The following is a 17,387-nucleotide window of genomic DNA, read 5'->3' on the forward strand; positions in this document are numbered from 1 at the left end:
CCCTTCCAACCCAAATCATTGTATGATTCTATGAATGCCCAGAGCTGTGAGAGAACTGCCCAGGCCTCACAGTGCTGCCCGTGCTGGAGGCCCAGCTAAGCACACCCACAGCCTGGGCTTCTCCTGCTCCAGCCCCCCCAGGATGCTCATTGCCCTGGAGCTGACCCAGCTGTGTCACAGGCCACCCCAAACATTCATTGCATGTCCTGTGGGGCCTCCAGACAGACCAGAGGGCTCAGCTCTCCACCCTGAAGGTACCTCAGCACTGGTTTCCCAGAAGGTTAAAGGCTGAAGGACCCTGCCCTCCTGCCCATGTCACCCAAGAGCAATGTGCAAAGATGTTAGAACTAGGTAAAGGTGGTGGGGTCAAGTCCTGATTTGGGTGACATTTGGCTTTGGACACATTGTGCCCCACTTCTGTGCAGCCCCAAGCCTTGCTGAATGAAGGCAGCAGTGCAGCTCTCCACTCTCCTGTTCCTCTTGGGACATGCCCCAGCTCCCCATTGCCTTTGATCCATCTCAGCTCCTCCAGTGGCTCCCAGAGCAAGGTGAGATGGACAGGAATGGGCAGAGAACACCCCATCCCTTGGAAGGGACACATGTGGATGATCACCAAGGCTGATCCCTGGGGAAACCAGACACATGCAAGAGAGAGATTGGGTGCCTTTGTCTTCCCAAAGCAGCCCCATCTCCCTGCCTGGCTCTCCTCAGGATCTGTGAGCTCCACTCGTGGAGAAGCCCCCCCAAGGCTGGCACAGCAGCATCTGCACTAGAAGCAGGTGCAGCTCTTGGGTCTCCATGCAGAACAACCATGGGGCCACACTTCAGGGTGTGCTCAATGCAGCTGATCCCCACCAGGAATCTCTCTGGGTCCCTGGAGGGAGAGAGGAGCTGTGGGTTTGCCCTGCACAGGGGGATATTTCCCTGCTCCATGGTTTGCAGGGATCTGTGATGTTCTGCATCTGCTGAGACACCACTAGCTCTGAGCCATGGCAGCTTCAGGATTCTTTGTGGTGATTTTTTTGTTAAACGTGCCCCTTGATTCCCATAATTGTGTTCTATATTTAGAGGCAGTTACGCTACTTCAATTTTCTCTCCAATTGCCTCTGAAGGGAGCCTGCATCTCTCTCTTTTTTCCCTGGCTGGTTTATTTTTAGACTCCTCATTTCCAGCCGTGCGTGCTCCTAGGGTTTTGCTGTAAATATTTTACAGCAATTTTCACAGGTGGGGGAGCCACCAGAGCCTCCTGACAGCTCTCCTCTGCGTGCGTGGTGCCTTTAGTGCCCTTCCCAGAGGGCAAGGAGTTGCTTTCCTGACACAGATGGGTGGCACAAGCAGTGTTGGATCCTGGCTTTGGGGTCACAAAGTCTCCCCCACAAAGAAGTCCCTCTAAAATGAACGTGGTTGTGTCCAGGACAAGTGGCCTGGCAGGGAGGTCAGGCTGAACCACCACTGCCAGGTGAGGTTGTGTGAGACCCAAAGCAGTCGTGGTGCCTGATGGAGGGGCTGGCACAGCCTGGGGATGTGCAGAAAGTGCATCTGAGTAACCCCAGGAGGAGAAAAGGATGTGGCTGCCTGATTCCTCTGAGATGCTGCTCTTCCCTCTTAGTGGTGGGTGCCTGAGTCCTTGATCTCCAAGGGAGGGAGGAAAGGGATGATAAAACTCATTTTCTTCCAAGTCACAAGCTGAGGCTGTGGATTGGTCAAACAAGGCATTTTTGACTCTGCCCTCATATAGGTAAGATGCTCTCAACACATTTTCATATACCTGTGTGGATGATCACCAAGGCTCGTGATCAGGATCAGGACTCGTGCATGAGGCAAACTGCAGGAACTCAGCAAGAGCAAGTTTAATATTCTGAGCTGTCTTGCCAAGTACCGTCTGACATCAGCTGCCACCCCTTCCCACATCCATTGGGTGTTCAGTCTCACAGCTCTGAGTCTCTTTCCTGCTGCCCAGAGCAGACTTTGCAGATCTTTCTTTTCTCTGCAAGTTACTCCCAGCTGAGGATGGCAGACTGGCACCTTCAGCCAGGGGGCTGAGCTGCTCTTGGTGGCAGCTCAAACACACTGGAGATGTCACTGCCACTGGAAGGGATGCTCAGAAAGGGAGGAATGAAATACAAAATATTACCTGGGATTTTGGAGACAAAGAGTTGGGCCCAGCTTTCCCCTGGACTTCCACTGTGAGAGTCTCAGCACCAGACACTTCATGTGAGTAGGAACATCCTGGGGGTCTTGGGTGCAGGAATGTCTGTACAATACCTGGCACAAAAGCAAGGATGCCTTGGAGGAACAGCCACAGACTCCTGTGGGAACCGTTGTGAGAACATCTCCAGTGACAATGCAGGGCTTGGTGCCTTTCTCCTCCCATGAATCTCTAGGCTGTATGTGGACAGACACACCTGGGATGTACCAGGCAGAGGGAAGAGTTACTTGAATGTGCTCCCAAGCAGCCCATCTATCCACACCTGCCCCAGAGCCATCCAAGAGGATGGGTGGGCTGGTACCCACTTGTGGAAAGGGATTGATGTTTTCTGGTGCTGTCTGTCCATAGGATCCTGGCTTTTCTGCATCAGGTGCTGGTGCATATCTGAATCAGCCTGGCCTTCTGGTGCTGTGAAAGCTGGGATCAATCCAGGACATGGTGGAACGATGCTTCAGACCAATTCTCTTTACCAACAGATTCAGTTTTATTGTTATTCTTTTTTTACATGATTCTTAGTGCATCATTTCAAATAAACTATCAAACTGTACAAAGAAACAGAGATAAAAGAAGAGGCGATAAAGTTGAGAAGAGGTTTTTAGTGTCATGAACTGTCATGGAAAACAGTAGTCCACAGGCTCTCAAACACTGAAGGTCCAAATAAACCTTGTTTGTTTAAAAAATGCTGCAAAATATAAACAATAAATGACTGTAATTAGCAGCTACAAGATCCTTCAAAACTGGAACTTGATTACTGTGAATGCACCTAGGGGAAAGAAAAGCAATCGGAGATAAAGGATCAAACGAAACAGCAAAATAAATAAAGTGTGGGAGGACAGTCGTGGCATTGAAATGCAGAGGAATCACTTCAGCACAACAGTAAATCATTGGACCACAGACAGCAGAAAGGAACAGAAACACAATTCCCACTTAAAAGAGTACAGCATGTGCATTGCAGGATGGAGGAATACAGGAGGGACGGGCAGGGGGATCACTCCTGCACACAAAGGTTTCACTGGAGCTTGCACACAGCTCCAGCTGTGCCTTGAACCCAGAGTGGTTGATCCCCTGGCAGCCAAACTGGCAGCCACTGGGGCAGTTTGTCTGAATAAGCAGGAATGGGAGAGCGATGTTTCACAGCAAAGCCAGGTGGGATTTCCATTCGAGTAAAAAAAGGAGAAAAAAGAAACAAAAAAGATACACAGCTATTCCATTTTTTTAGAAGATCCTGGTGGGCTGGTCAGACCCTCCACATCCCTAGTGTCTTCCCCAGGCAGCTTGCCTTCACCTGCACACTGAGGTTAAAAACCCAGGTTAAAGTTTCCTTATATATATATATTTATTTATATATATTCATATGTATATATATATATATATAAAAAGGGTTAGGTGACAGAGGACCCTTCAGGCTTCTCCTGCCATGGGCAGGTGACATTCCCACGTGGCCGTGCTGAAGGTGACCAGCTCACAACACCCGTCCTGTCATGCCGTGCTCCTCATGGGGCAGGGACGTGCCCCTGCCACCCTGTGCCCTTCTCTGGGAGCGCTGGTGGTGCCACAGATGTCGCCTCAGCTCAGTTTCCTGCACTGCCAGGGACTGTGACCGCGAACCGCTGGGGATCCAGGGAGGGAAGGAGAGAGACAGGGCTGGTGGAGAGAAGAGCGACCCAGCCCTTGAAGAACCAGCATATCCCTTTGTTGTGCAGGCTGCAGCAGGAGGGAAAGAAAAGCCACTGGTGCAGTTGGAAATGAAGAAGAGATGATGCTGAAATGCCAGAGCATTGTCAGAGAGTGTCAACTAAAGCTTCTTTGATTTCTTTCACTAGAGCAATCCCCATGTCAGACATGTCTACAGTTTTGCTCATATAATTTCCTAAGTAAAATTGTGCTCATCAATCTACGTCCAGGAGCGCAGAGCATCGACGGTTCATCCCCCCGTGCACATGTTCCTTGTTAAGTGTTCTGCTCCAAAATGTCCTTTTCTGCCTTACAGCTGATGGACATGTGCCCCTGGCTCAGGGAAGGGCTGGAATGCGTTTTCCGCTAAGCGATGTCGTCGGCTTCCACCTTGAAGAAACTGGTCTCGATCCTCTCCAGGTCGTCTGTCCCCACTTTTATCTTCATGCACAGCAGGTTGATGTACGTTTCATAGCGGCTCTTCTGCAGGGAAAGAGGGAACAGAGAGCCTGGGAACAGGGACAGGCCATGGTGTGTGTGGCACGCAGGAACAATTCCATCAGCTACTGCAGGAAAACCCATCCCATACCATCACTGATCACACCCCACGGATTCAACCCCAGCACAATGCAAAGACTGATTATTTGAAGGTCTGAGGAGAAAGGTGGGTGTGGGTCTGTGTAGGACTCTCCAGTTGCTTTTATAGGTCTTGGCTGCCACTGTGATTGTATAAGGAGGATACTGAGGGCAAAATGAGATCAACAGACCTGCTGCTTCCTGATTTAGGAGCTCGCCTTGATTGGTTAAAATACTGCTGCTTGTCATTGTTTCCATCCAGTGGTTCAGTTACTGCTGCTGAGTTGTGCTCCCAGTGCTCCTCACAGAGCACAGGATAAAGGGAGGCATCCTCTCTGCCTGGATCCTCTGTTCCAATGCTAGATGGGATCTTTTTGAGGGCTTGTGTAATACCCATCCTTTCTCTAAAGATCTCAGAGGCAGCCTGTGCTGGCTTCTTTGTCAGCACAAAGAAACAAGCATTTCTGGAGCACATCTCATAAGACAGATGAGATGAATTATGCCCTGGAAGTGCCAGCTTCTCCTTGAGGACTGAAAAGGCAGTCCAGAGAAAAGCTCAGATAGAGACTTCTCTGCAGGCATCCAAACCAGAGGCTGGAAAAAGGGAGGGAGCAGCAACTATTTGGAAAGTGGTACAAAGACAAGGGAACCAGCAGCTGGGAACTGCGGCTTTGGAGAATCAGGCTGGGTGTTACACAAAAGGATTGTGCAGCCCTGGCATGAGAGAGGTGGGATATTTCCATCCTTAGTGATTTTTGGGGCTTGGCCACTAAATGACACACCCAGTCTGGGCTAAGACTAGGACTAATTTAAGTTCCTGCTGCAAGCAAGACTAGAGGCCTCCAGCAGCCCCTTCCCACTGACACCTATGTGGCAGGAACCACAGCTCCTGCTCAACTCTCACAGGAACAAAATACCCTATTTTTCCCACAATTAAATGCTTCTTAGACTTTACAGGGAGTTACAACTTATGTACATGCATCCTCAAAGAGTCTGTAATCAGCTGTAACACTGAGTTTGGCTTTATTTACAAAAATGGTTGCAGCAAAACAGGATTAATTCTCCCAGGGATTCCCTTTGCTTTTTATTGATGTTGCTGAAAAAGACTGAGTCACACTGAGAACTGAACAACTCTTGTACTTGGGACCTGAGAAAATGTCAAAATTTGGCACAGTAAAGGAAGACTGTCTTTCTCTTGTCAGTTTTCCCCTCCTCTGGTTAGAAATCACAGAGGAAAGCAATGGCTCTTATTTCTTTTTTCAGCTTCAGTGCAAAACAGTGAGGCTTGTGGCTGCCCCAAACACCCATCCAGTTGGGAGCCCTTGTCCTTCTCTCTCCTTTCATGCTCTCCCAGACTCACAGCACCCACTCTGGAGTTCTGTTCTCCTCAATCAGCCAAGGTACCATTTATCACAGAAAAGATGAAAGTTCCTTTACCTCAAATATTAGGTAATGTTCTTTGAGTCTGTATTCCTCAGCCTCTTTTGACTTGAGGCTCTTCTCTACAGGATGTAATTTATGCTCTGCTAATTCGTCTGCAATCTGCTTCATTTTATTTTCATGAGACCTCAGCTGTTCCTCCTGCCGAGAGAAGCGTGTCAGGTATGAGAACGTGGAGTGCAGCACCCGAGTGCTCCTCCTGCCTGTGGCTGGGGGAATCTTTCTGCAAGGGCTGGGCTCAGCCACCGTGCTGGAGCCAAAGGTGTGCTGTGCACTTGCAAATTCATCTGATAAGGAGCAGCTCAAACACAGGTATCGGAGTGAGAGCAAAGCTCAGGTATCTCAGGTGCCAAGACTGGATTTCTTTGGCACCGAGGCATCTTTGGCATCATAAGCACAGAATGCTCCTGCAACATGCATCCTGTACCAGCCAGGCAGAAGCAGTGCTGTCCCAGGAGCTGCTCATCCTGCTCTTTTCAGAGATAGAGGTACCCTCCCCATCTGGGCTCTGACAAAGGTGACCATCTGGCCACATCTGTCTCAGCAGACAGCAGCTGTGTCTCTGCCCTGATGTTTCAGGCTGTCCCCCCCTTTGCTGGGGGGCAGTGGCAGTGTGTCCCTACTTTTTGGAAGTGCTAAAGCACGTTGGGCCTTCCCTGGAAAGGGAAACAAAAGCCACTCTTTGGATGGCAGCTGCTCTTGGTTAGCTGAGCCTGGTGCACTGTGCCCCCTTGTTTCCAAAGCTTTCCCTTCTGACTGGAACTCAGACATCCCTTTTGTCTGTGGGTTTGAGCTCCAGAAACAAGGATGCCATGATATAAACCAAACCTGTTGGGCTCTGCAGCATCAACTCTGGAGCTATTCTGCTCTTTCCACTCCAGCAACAGGAAGGTGCTGGGATGTGATGGGCAAAAAAACAAGAAGCAAGCCAGAACCAACAGGCAGGTGTGTGCACAGGGCTGTTTATAGCCATTGCAAAAGGAGCACTGGCCACAGGCTGGGACTTTCCACATCTGTCCAAGCTGCCCACCCCACTCCCCTGTTCCTGCACTGAGCACCTGAGTGTGTCCATCAGGAACAGGGGGAGCTGCAGATGGGCTCACCCTGAGCTGAAGGGCTTGCTGAGCACTGGGCACCCCTCCAGCACTCCTTCCCTCACACATTACCTGGCACAGCTTGGTCATGGATGAAGGCAGGAGGGGGCGGCAGAACTTCTTCATGGAGCAGATTGCAGCTGGGAAGGCTGGAGCAGAGAAAATGGCAGCAACAAGGTTGATCCTCAGGATCCAGGAGAGCATTTCTTCCTTACTTCTGTTATGGAGTAAGGGAGAAGAGAAGGGAGTCTGAAAATGCTCTTGAACCAGGACCAGAGAACAGCTGACAACAGCCCTGGAGCCACCCACGCTCAGGAAGGGCATCGGTGGCCTTGCCTTGATGCCACTTCTGTGCCAGGTTATGAACAGAGGGAAGCACTGTCTGACGGGCTCCTCTACAGTGCCCTGATGATCTCAGGGCTGCTGTCTGCCTCTCGAAGCCTGGGCAGTCCTGCCCTCCTCATCAGCTCTGGCTGCATTCCTGAGGAGCTGTGGAGAGGCCAGAGCCAAGGATGTCCTGCTCTCAGGAGAGCAAGAGCCACACAGCAGAGGTTCCACAGAGCAGGGTGTCATTTATGTCATTTGAGAGACACTGCCCAGGGTCTCCAGTGTTTCCTTCATCAAATCTGTCCAGACACTGCTCCCCCAAGCCTTCAAGTGGGTGTTTGGTGCACAAATTCAGATGTCAAGCTTTAGCTTGACATTAGTACCCCAGCCCTACAGACAGCCTCACCTCTCTCAGCAGAAGACTTGAAAAACGTGAGACAGAAGATGACTTCATCACATTTGACACTTACTAACACCATAACATTCCTCAGCAATGGACTCAGGTAAAACATCTGCCCTGGCTGGGGAGAGACTGCTTTAAGGAGCTTTAGACAGTTTCACCATCAGAAGCTGACAAGGGGAACCATCACCTGCACCACACAGATGTTCTCCCTTCCAGAATACACCAACTGAAGTTAGCAAGAGGAGCCCTTTCACTCAGCCCTGCACATCCCAGCCTGTCCCCCTGTTCTTTTGAGTTCTTCTAAGCCTTCTGATGTTTACATTCTCTAACAAACTTTCTCACACGCTTTTCTGCAAATACTTATTGTTTTGCATTTCTTTCTGGAGGAGAAGAAATTTGATGGACTGTTGCTTTGTCCAGTGTGGACAAGGACAGTGTGGACAGTGGAGAGGTGGCACTGTCACCCTCCAATCCACTGTCACTTTTGGAAATCTATAAATGTTGGAGTGAGAATTAAACTTCCCTCTTTTTCACCTTGGAGAATCCAGTGTCCGTGTCTTTCTATTCCGTGTCCTGGAGTGACACCAGCCCATCCTGCTCAGCCTGCCTTGGTGACAGCTGGGAAGGACCTCAAGGACTGGCACAAAGCTACCAAGAAACTGTCACCTATGAGCCAATCCTTTGCACAGCCCTGCAGAAATGACCCTCAGCCCCTGGCTACCCCCATGTGTGCCCCCTAAGGCCTGTGCTGGTCTGGTCAGGTCCGAGGCAGGGGCTGGAGGTCAGGCTGCCCCCCCAGGCACTGCAGGGAGGGCTGGCACTCACGGGGCCTGGAAGAGGAAGACTCTCCAGTCAGCTGTCTTCAGCTTGAGCACGTTGGACTTCTTGCTGTAGTCAGAGGCTTTTGTGGCTAAGGCGTGGTGCACACGGATGGCGTTCTTCAGATCCACTTCAGAGAGGTCTTTGTCAGGTTTATATTCATCCTGTGAAGAGGAACGTTAATTGGATAATGACAACACTAACATTTGTGGGATGCTTTAATGAACCTGCCTTTCTCCCTGTGCTATAATCACAGAGTGCCGAGACCAGGAAAAGCACTGCTTTGTACAGTAAATGCTAGGAGCTGATAATGATAATAATTAACATCTGGCAACTGCTTCCATCATTAAGTTCACTGGGAAGATGTAAAGAAGGAGATGAAAGTTTTAAACATAATTATCAATAGTTATTTCTAACACAGCACATGCCTGAGGCTTTGTGGGGAGGCACAAAGCAGGGCCAGGTTTCTGCAGAGCTCAAACCAGGATGCAAGTCCCAATCAGCAGAGGATCTCAACAAGCACCTGCCCTGGTGCTGCATCTCACAGACTCATAGAATGGTTTGGGCTGGAAAGGACCTCAAAGCTCATCCCATTCCAACCCCTGCCAGGGGCAGGGACACCTTCCCCTATCCCAGGATGCTCCAAGCCCCATCCAGCCTGGCCTGGGACACTGCCAGGGATGGGGCAGCCACAGCTGCTCTAGGCAGCCTGTGCCAGGGCCTCAATACCCTCACAGGGAAGAATGTTTTCCTTATATCTACCTAAATTTCCCTTCTTTCAGTTAAACCCCTTTGCTCCTTGTCCTATCACTACAGCTATGTGTGGAGGAAGGTAGCCCTGAACAGCAGCATCCCTGCAGCCAGGGCACCTCTGTACAGGTGAGGGGCAGTTGCCAGTCTGAGAGTGGCCCCTCTGAACCAGCTTTGGTCTCCCTTTAGTACACGTGCTCCTTTGGCATGGTTTCCCCTGTAATTCCTTAGCCTGGCACTTGCAAACTGCAGCAGCATTTCCTGTATTCCTGCTTTACTTGCCCCACTTCACACAAGTAGGGAATGTAGCAGCAACTATATGTGTTTATATCCTATAAAAAGGTAGAAAATACCAAACATGGGATTCTGAAATGATGATCTTGGCACTGCACTTTTTAGGAAAAAAAGTTCAGTCAATCCTCTGTTTACCCTTTTACTTTCCCAGTGACTTAAGGCAGCATCCTGCCTCCCACTCTGCATCCGTGCCAGCTCAACCAGTTAGATGGTGGGATGGCAGGGATGGACAGATGGATGCACGGATTGGTGAAAGAAGAACCTGGTGGAAGAACCTGGCCCTGGCTAAAGCAAACCACCACCCCATGCCAGGACAGGGTGTCCCTGGAAGGCCCTGCCTTGCCCTGATGATTGCAGTGCTACAGGATTCATGTGCTCTGTATTTTGCTTTCCTTGACTGCTCTGGGCTGTCAGCACCAGGCCAGGTCTGTCTGGTGATGATGGTCTGTGCATCCCAAGCCTTCCTCAGCTTCTGTTGTGCAGATCTGCAAAAAGATGATTTTCTGTTTCCCATGCCCCAGTGGTACAAATGCAGCTGTTCTGTGCTGCAGCCTCTGGGATGGGAACCCTGGGCAGTGGGGCTGTTCTCTGCTGTAGGGGCAGAAAGGTTTCCCCTCTGCTGCTCTTGAGAGCACCGAGGAGCAGCACTCCCCAGCCCATGGATGTGGCTCACACAGCCCTTGCTCCTGATGCTTCTGAAGCCTTTCTTCCTTCATTTTTGCAAAGCAATAATCCTGTCCAGGAGAGTGGTTGCCTTACTGTGCTCATCATCAAATGAAACTTGGCCTGGTACAAAAAAGTGCCATGGGCCCACCCACAGATGTCTGGCACAGGATCCTGGGGAGGATGAATCCCAGAGAAAAGCCCTGAATTTCCAGCAGAGGAAGGCTGGGTGCTGCAGGCATCCTGTGTTTGGGGAGACACTCAGCTGGGCAGTACAGATGACCTTTCCATCGTGGTGATTTCAGTAGCCAGAGGGATGGGCTGTCAGCCTTTTATGCAAATAAAAACAAATGCTTTGCCTTGTGAAGACCTAATGTGTTACTCCACTGCAAGAGAAATGCCTGCTTGAGGAAGACATTGCTGCTCAGGCCTTACATATTATAGACAGACTTCAATTTGGGATATTTTTCCAAGGCTGAAGCTTGCTGGATTTGAATAAATCTGGCTGTGCTGCCCATGATCTCTTATTTCAAAATAAGCTTTCTGAAAATACAGTGCAAAATAGCCCAGCTTAATGGTGTGTGACAAGAGGAAACTGCCACAGCTGCTGAGTGCTTTGACTAATGCAGATCCTCATCTTGAATGGAATCATCAAGTGTTCCCTCCATGGATTTCAGGCTCTCAGGCATCAGTGCTGGTGGAAGGAAAAATCCAATCTTCTTTTCCTAATGCTGGGCCCAGTAAATCAAGGTGAGGCTGAATGAAGAAGGTTCTCTCTGCCTTGCTGCTCACAGCAGTGAGTGCTGCTCGAGGCTTCCTGCTTGGGATGGCTCTTCCAGGAGGCTCATCCCAATGTCAGGAGGTCACAATGGCACGTTTGGATGAAAATGCTGAGATATCCTGGTGCCTTTAGGTCACTGTCCCCTGCTGCCTACCCCTGTGAGCAGATCCACAGCTAATCTCAAAGCTTGTTTTGCCAAGAAAAGGCAAAAGCTCTTGTGCCTGCCTTTGCAGGGCAGCTGGATGGGGTGGGAGAGCCCAGTGTATCAGTTCTGCTGCCTCTCCTCTGGCCTCAGAGCCAGCCCTGGGCAGTGCTGGGAATGTGGACATGGACTGGCAGATATTCCTCATGCTCTGGCCTGTGAGTGGCTTTTCCTCTTCTTTCTTTTCTTCACCTCACATCTACCATCCTAAACAAACCATTTAATTAGGAAGATGAACCCCTGTGCCCTTTTCAGTCTAGGCAAGGTCTCGGAGCACCTGGCAAGGGACTGCCTGCATGGGACAGCACCTGTGGCTCAGGGCTTGCTGGGAACCCCTTCCTGCTTGGGGACAGGACCTGTGGGAAGACCTGCACCCTTTCAAGCACTTCTGTGTAAAAGCACCTCATGCTTTAAGCTCTCCATCATTTTTCTTAACCCCCCTCTATGTGTGGTGATTAAGGGTTATTATCCCTATTTCACAGAGGTGAAGTAAGTTGCCAAAGGCCATGGAATGAGTCAGTGCCCAGAGCAGATTAGTGCACAGGAGAGGTGTGCCCTGCTCCCAAGCCTGCATTTCTTCCTCCAGACTCTGCTGCATCCCTTTAGGGGATCGAGCAATTGCTTCAGCAGACTGTGCTGGAACATGCTGATCCAGCAATTAACACCAGCGAGTCAATGACATGTGACATCTCCTCATCAGCCTTATGGCTGCTGCCTGAATTGCTTCTGTCAGACTGAATTCTACCTGTCCACCCACCCTTCAGCCTGTGCTATGCCCACCTCTCTCTGTATCTGGCCATTCCTCCTTTCTATACACCCACTTACCCAGCTCCTCCTACTTTCCCTCCACCTGTCAGTCTTATTTATACTCAACTTGCTCCTCAAAACCAAGTGGAATTCCCTGTTCAACTACCATGAATTTACTATTAAAGTCTAGATCCTTAATTTGGTCTGAGCAGAAAAGCGGAACAAGCTGAACCTGTGCTCCATGACATCAGGTGCTTCTGGAAGCAGTTACTTTCTCCTCTATCTTCCCATCACAAAATCTTTCCCCAGTGATGTATGCTCAGCCAAGGTTCCACTTCATGTTTATCTGCAGTTGTCTTCTGCTGAGAGCTTGGGAGGCTGGCACACCACTTCCTTCCTGTATTGTGCAATTCCTTTGTTCTGCAACCCACCCCGCAGGCAAGAAACGACACCGAGGATCCACAGGGCAGGTGGATGTTTATCCACTCTCCATTTATCCACAGCATTGTGGTGCTGGGAATGTTTGCAAGTGACAGGGCAAGGACTTTGTCTTCGTGTTCTCATCCTTCTGTCTCTGCAAGCCTGACAGACGCTGTCTGTAGCCAAGGCCAAGGAATTCCCTGGAGAGGATTACAGTTCAGCCTGGCAGCAGCTCACCGGTAAGAAACCCCACTTTCCCCAAATCCTTTGCCCAAACATTCCTTCGGTTTGTTTTTGTTGTTGTTCCAAATGCTCCTTCCTTGGGGCATCCTTGGCAATTCTGGTCCCTCCTGCTAATTACACATCAGTCATGGCTCTTCTTTATCAGACACTTTCATAACACAGCCAAATCTTGGGTGTTTTGTTCCTGCAGTCCTTGTCCATAAAGAAAGCCCTCAGTCTCTGAACCGTTTGATCCTGAAGGTCATTGAGATAAGAGCATTGATCTCCTCATTGCCACATCAGCCACATCCTTGCTCTCTTTTTAAATCCTAAACACCTCAGACAAACATAATGAACTTTGCTAATGAGTGGCTACTGGCTGCAAGCCTCGTTCAGCAGAGAACCCCCAGCCCCTCTGCCCCAGCAATGACACTCAGTGTTGGCTTCACAGCTCCTTCTGCTGCCAGGGAAGAAAATTCCATCCTGAAAAGGTATTGCATTCTCAATATACACCCTCTCATCAGACTCATCCCAAGAGAAGCCCTTGGCAGAAAATTCATTTAGATCCAAATGGTTCTGCAATAGTTGAAATATCTTTTTTTCCCCCGCAGAGAAAGTGTCCCACAGTGAAATGCTGATGGTAACTGCACAAGTTAAATCCTCATGTGTAACCCACGGGTCAGCATGAGGACTCTGGTGGACTCCATGTGAAGGTGTGCAATGAGACAAGGACTGAGGGCTGAGAAGAACACCACACTTAGAGGGCTGGAGGAGATCTGGGCTCCCCCGTGTGCTGCAGCTTCCCTAAGCTGCAGGAGAGAGTGGCACAGCTGTAAAAACACCACTGGGCTAAGAGCAACCCACACTGGGAGTGAGCATCCACTGCTGCCAGATTTCTGCTGGCCTTTGACGTGTGCCACAGGACCTGGCGAAACACGAGAGGCATTGAGGTGTGCTCTGAGCTCTGAGTCATAACTCCTGCTGCCCCCAGGACCTTTCTGCCTCTCTTATATAATCCACTGTTTGTTTACTCTCATTGCTGTGGAGATAATGCTGCAAGAGGCAGGAGCATCTGCCTACGGGGAGTGCTGCTCCAGCAAGGTGAGTTCAATGGGTTACTGCACAGCATGTGCTGCTCAGGTAGTTCAGGCTGGTTCAGTGGGTTATGTTGATGATGAACAAACATTGGGCATCCTGGGCTGGCTCACACTGACATTCAAGTGAGCCCCTACCAAGTCTCCTTGGATTTTCCCTCAGAAAAGACTTTCCAGCAAACCCTCCAAGCATCCAAGTGCCAGAGAGCTGAATGTTAGAGTGTTCAGGGAAGCTATTCCATGGTGACTTTGTGTCCCCCAAGGACCTGGGAATTACACTTGTGTTGACTGGAGGAGGCTAAACAATGAACAGAGGTGGAGAGAGGCACAAAGGGTCACTTGACAGCCCATGGAAGGAGCCAGGCCACCAAGGTCCTGAAGAATATAAATTTTCAGCATAGAACCATGGAATCACAGAATCTTCTGAGCTGTAAGGGACCCACAAAGGCCACCAACTCCAACTCCTGGCCCTGCACAGGACACCCCAACAATCCCAGCCTGTGTCTGAGAGCCTTATTGAAATGCTGGGCCTGATGTCTCCAGGGCACAGATGTCCCTCCTGGCTGCCAGGGCACTGCTGATTCACATTCAACTGGCCATCAACCAGGACTCCCACAGCTGCTCTCCAGCCTCTCATTCCCCAGTCTGTCTGTGCATCCAGGATTACCCTGTCCCAGGTGCAGAATCCAGCACTGCCTTTGTTAAACTTCACACAGTCAATGATTGCCTGGGCCTCTCATTTGTCAGGGTCTCTCTGCAGGGCCTTTCCTTTGAGGGAGTCAGCAGCTCCTCTCTGTTTAGTATTGCCTGCAAACTAACTCAGTATTCTCTTGAGCCCTGTGCCCAAGTCATGTATGGAGATGTTGAAGAGCACAAGGGAGAGGATGGAGCCCTGTGGAACTCCACCAGTGGCAGGTCACCAGTCTGATGTCACCCCAGTCACTGCCACCCGTTGTGCCCAGCCCATGAGCCAAGTGCTCACCCACCACAGGATGTGTTTATCCATCTGTGGGCTGGACATCCTGTCCAGAAGGATCCTGTGAGAGACAGCATCAAAAGCTTTAGTGAAACCCAGAGATATTACATCAGCTGGCTTCCTGTGCCAGACTCAATAAAGCTGTGCATAATCAGATCTGTGCCAGCAAATAAAACTATAGGCAGGATAAGACTGGTCAGATGCTCCACCTCTTCACCTTCTTGTTTCATTTCTCCCCAACATCCTATTTCACCTGTTCCATATCATCCGTTCATTCATCCTCCCCAACAGCTCCTACTTGCTGGGATCCTTCTGCAGAAATCTGTTTCCTCTTTCATGCTTCCTCCTCCAGGGTTCCCTTTGAGGCTGTGGATAGTGCCCTGAGCATGAACAGTACCACCAAAGATGAGAGCATCCTCCAGCCCTGGTCTCTGGAGGAGCTCTGACATATCCATGCATGAGTTCGGACATGGATTCACCTCTGCCTGGGTGTGTGGCTGCACGACTGCTCTGGAGACAGCAGGATTCAGCAAAAGGGAGAATCCCCCATGGTTACCTTTTGTAAATAAAGGACGGTCCCCTTAAGCACAGCATAAAATTTCTTCCAACCTCTTCTTCCTCTGGGAGCTAAAAAAGGAAGAACATTTGATTGTACATGTCTGCCAGTGCTGCTTGACCTTCCAGGCAAACCCATCCCTTCTCCTGACCCACCAGAGGCACTCGCTGATGCCCAGAGCTCCCACACCTCCAGGCTGTTGCTCACCAGTGGTTTGTGAGCAGGGACAGGTGTCTGAGGGACAGTGGCTGGGCTCTGCAGCCTCCCAGCAGGAGCACAAGCAGGTCAGAGCCAGACATGAGCTGGTACAGGGCTATCAGTGGACACCTGGAAGTCTCTGCTCCTCCAAACCCAGGTTTATGTTCCTTGGACTTAATGCTTGGAGAGCAGAGACATTCCCTGAGCTCCTCAGCTTGGAACTGAGCAGCTGGATAAGGGAGCTTCTGTTCCCTTGAGGAGGGAGCATTACTATCTCAATGGGCCTGAGGACAGAGCTTGGCAGAAGCTGGAGAGGGGTGGGAGGTGAGGGGAGCCATCCACACCCCATCAGACAGCAGATCCTCCAAGCACGGGCTGCTAAGAAGGTGCTGGAAGCAAGGGAGGCCTTTGGTGGTAATCTCTACTCAAGACTTTTTAATCAGCTGCAGTGACTGGGCCAATCATATCAATTAGCAAAAGGAATTACCCAAGGTTTAATTAATCTCTGCTCATTAACAGCTCCCAAATACCTTTACCTTTCCTGTAGTGCTGGTAGCAGAGCTATGGGCTGTTCTGTTGCCCAGCCAGCACATGGCAGGACATAGACAGCAGCAAAGCTTGGCAGGCCAGACTGTCCCCAAGGCCAGGGCAGGAGTGGACAGCTGCTGAGGAACCAGCCTTCCCCTGCTGCTCCGAGACTGGGATTTGGGGGATGGAAGACCAGGTGTGACTGGGTTAGATTCCTTGGCAGTGAGAAGGGAACACCGAGGCTTCCTGAAAACCCATCTACAAATGCCTCAAAACACCCTCCTTCTCCTCTGTCCCAGCACTTGTGGGTATCTTTCCTGTGCTGCCTGGGGTGTGGTGAGGAAATGCCTTCACCATGAGAGCCAGGGCAAGGCTCTGGGACTGCCTGGGGCACCTCTCCTGTCCCTGTCCCTGTCCCTGGCCACGTACTTCTCTTGCCATCCATGTCTGCGTGGGTTTTGCGGGTGAGGACGCCGTGCTTGTAGGTGACAGCGTTCAGGGCCTGGGGGATGTCCAGGAAGGGGTTGCTGCTGTCCACAATCCTCGTCACTTTCTTGGCGCTGGCTCCGAATTTGTCATCTACCAGCTCCGAGAGCGACTTCCTCAGCTCGTCCTCGTCACTTGGAAACAGAATCAGAGAAGAGAGATGTGGGTTTGGTCACCATGCAAAGCAGCCCTATTTGCTTTGGGTTTAGGGTTTTTATTTACAGGGCTGGTCAGATGGAGAAAAACAAAGGAGGTGTCGGGACCATAACACAGAGAGTGCCAATAGTGGTGGTCTGGGCTGGGAGGAGTGTGGGTGGCAGGTAACTGTCCCTCTGTGAGGTCACTCAGAACAGGTAAGGGACTGGGTGCTGGTCTGAACACCGAGCAACTGCAGACATCCCATGCTGAGGACTGCAAATATTTCACAGGAAAAGCCTCCAATTCTGTGTCCTAAAGCCAGAGCTTAAGGAGGATTTTTGCTGAAGACCAAGGTATTACCAGCATGCCTCAACTGCTCAGAGGCAATGCCTGGGGCCTCCTAGACAGTGAAGCACCTTTTTTAGGAATGTCCTCTGCATCTTTAAGGAACAGAAGATCTGCAGACATTTGGGAGATGAACCTACTCCGGCACAGAGAAAGCAGAACTTGTATGGGAAGTGATAGTTCCCAGTGACCCTGGGACATGAGGGAGAAAGAGCAAACAGGGCTTTTCTGCCCTGTCTGATACATGTCAATGTCTAAATGGATGAGTGGTCACCTCAGGGTGCAGATCAGGTTGGGACCAAACTTCAGCTGAGGACTGCCCCTCAGTGAATCCACTGGCTGGGATGTGAGCAGTAAAACACAATTCCTCACCTGCAGCAAGCAGATGGCCAAAGCATCAGAGGCTTGGAAGAGAAGGATGATTTCTCAGCCCTCAGCTCCCACA

General features: G+C 50.5%; 1 protein-coding gene across 1 annotated transcript in view; it reads right to left on the reverse strand.

Moving 5' to 3' along the window:
• Positions 1–2,674: 2,674 nt before the first annotated feature.
• PSD2 (pleckstrin and Sec7 domain containing 2) overlaps positions 2,675–17,387 on the reverse strand; it is a 55,595-nt gene continuing 40,882 nt past the window's right edge. Inside the window, exons 11-16 of the mRNA XM_030957274.1 lie at positions 16,403–16,593; positions 15,248–15,318; positions 8,549–8,706; positions 7,066–7,210; positions 5,897–6,040; positions 2,675–4,366 (exon numbers count right to left, since the gene is read on the reverse strand). Coding sequence (XP_030813134.1) covers positions 4,250–4,366; positions 5,897–6,040; positions 7,066–7,210; positions 8,549–8,706; positions 15,248–15,318; positions 16,403–16,593 — 826 coding nt within the window. The 3' untranslated portion in view covers positions 2,675–4,249. The remainder of the gene's footprint in view (positions 4,367–5,896; positions 6,041–7,065; positions 7,211–8,548; positions 8,707–15,247; positions 15,319–16,402; positions 16,594–17,387) is intronic.

Source organism: Camarhynchus parvulus, chromosome 13, assembly GCF_901933205.1.
Source record: "Camarhynchus parvulus chromosome 13, STF_HiC, whole genome shotgun sequence".
Lineage (NCBI taxonomy): Eukaryota > Metazoa > Chordata > Aves > Passeriformes > Thraupidae > Camarhynchus > Camarhynchus parvulus.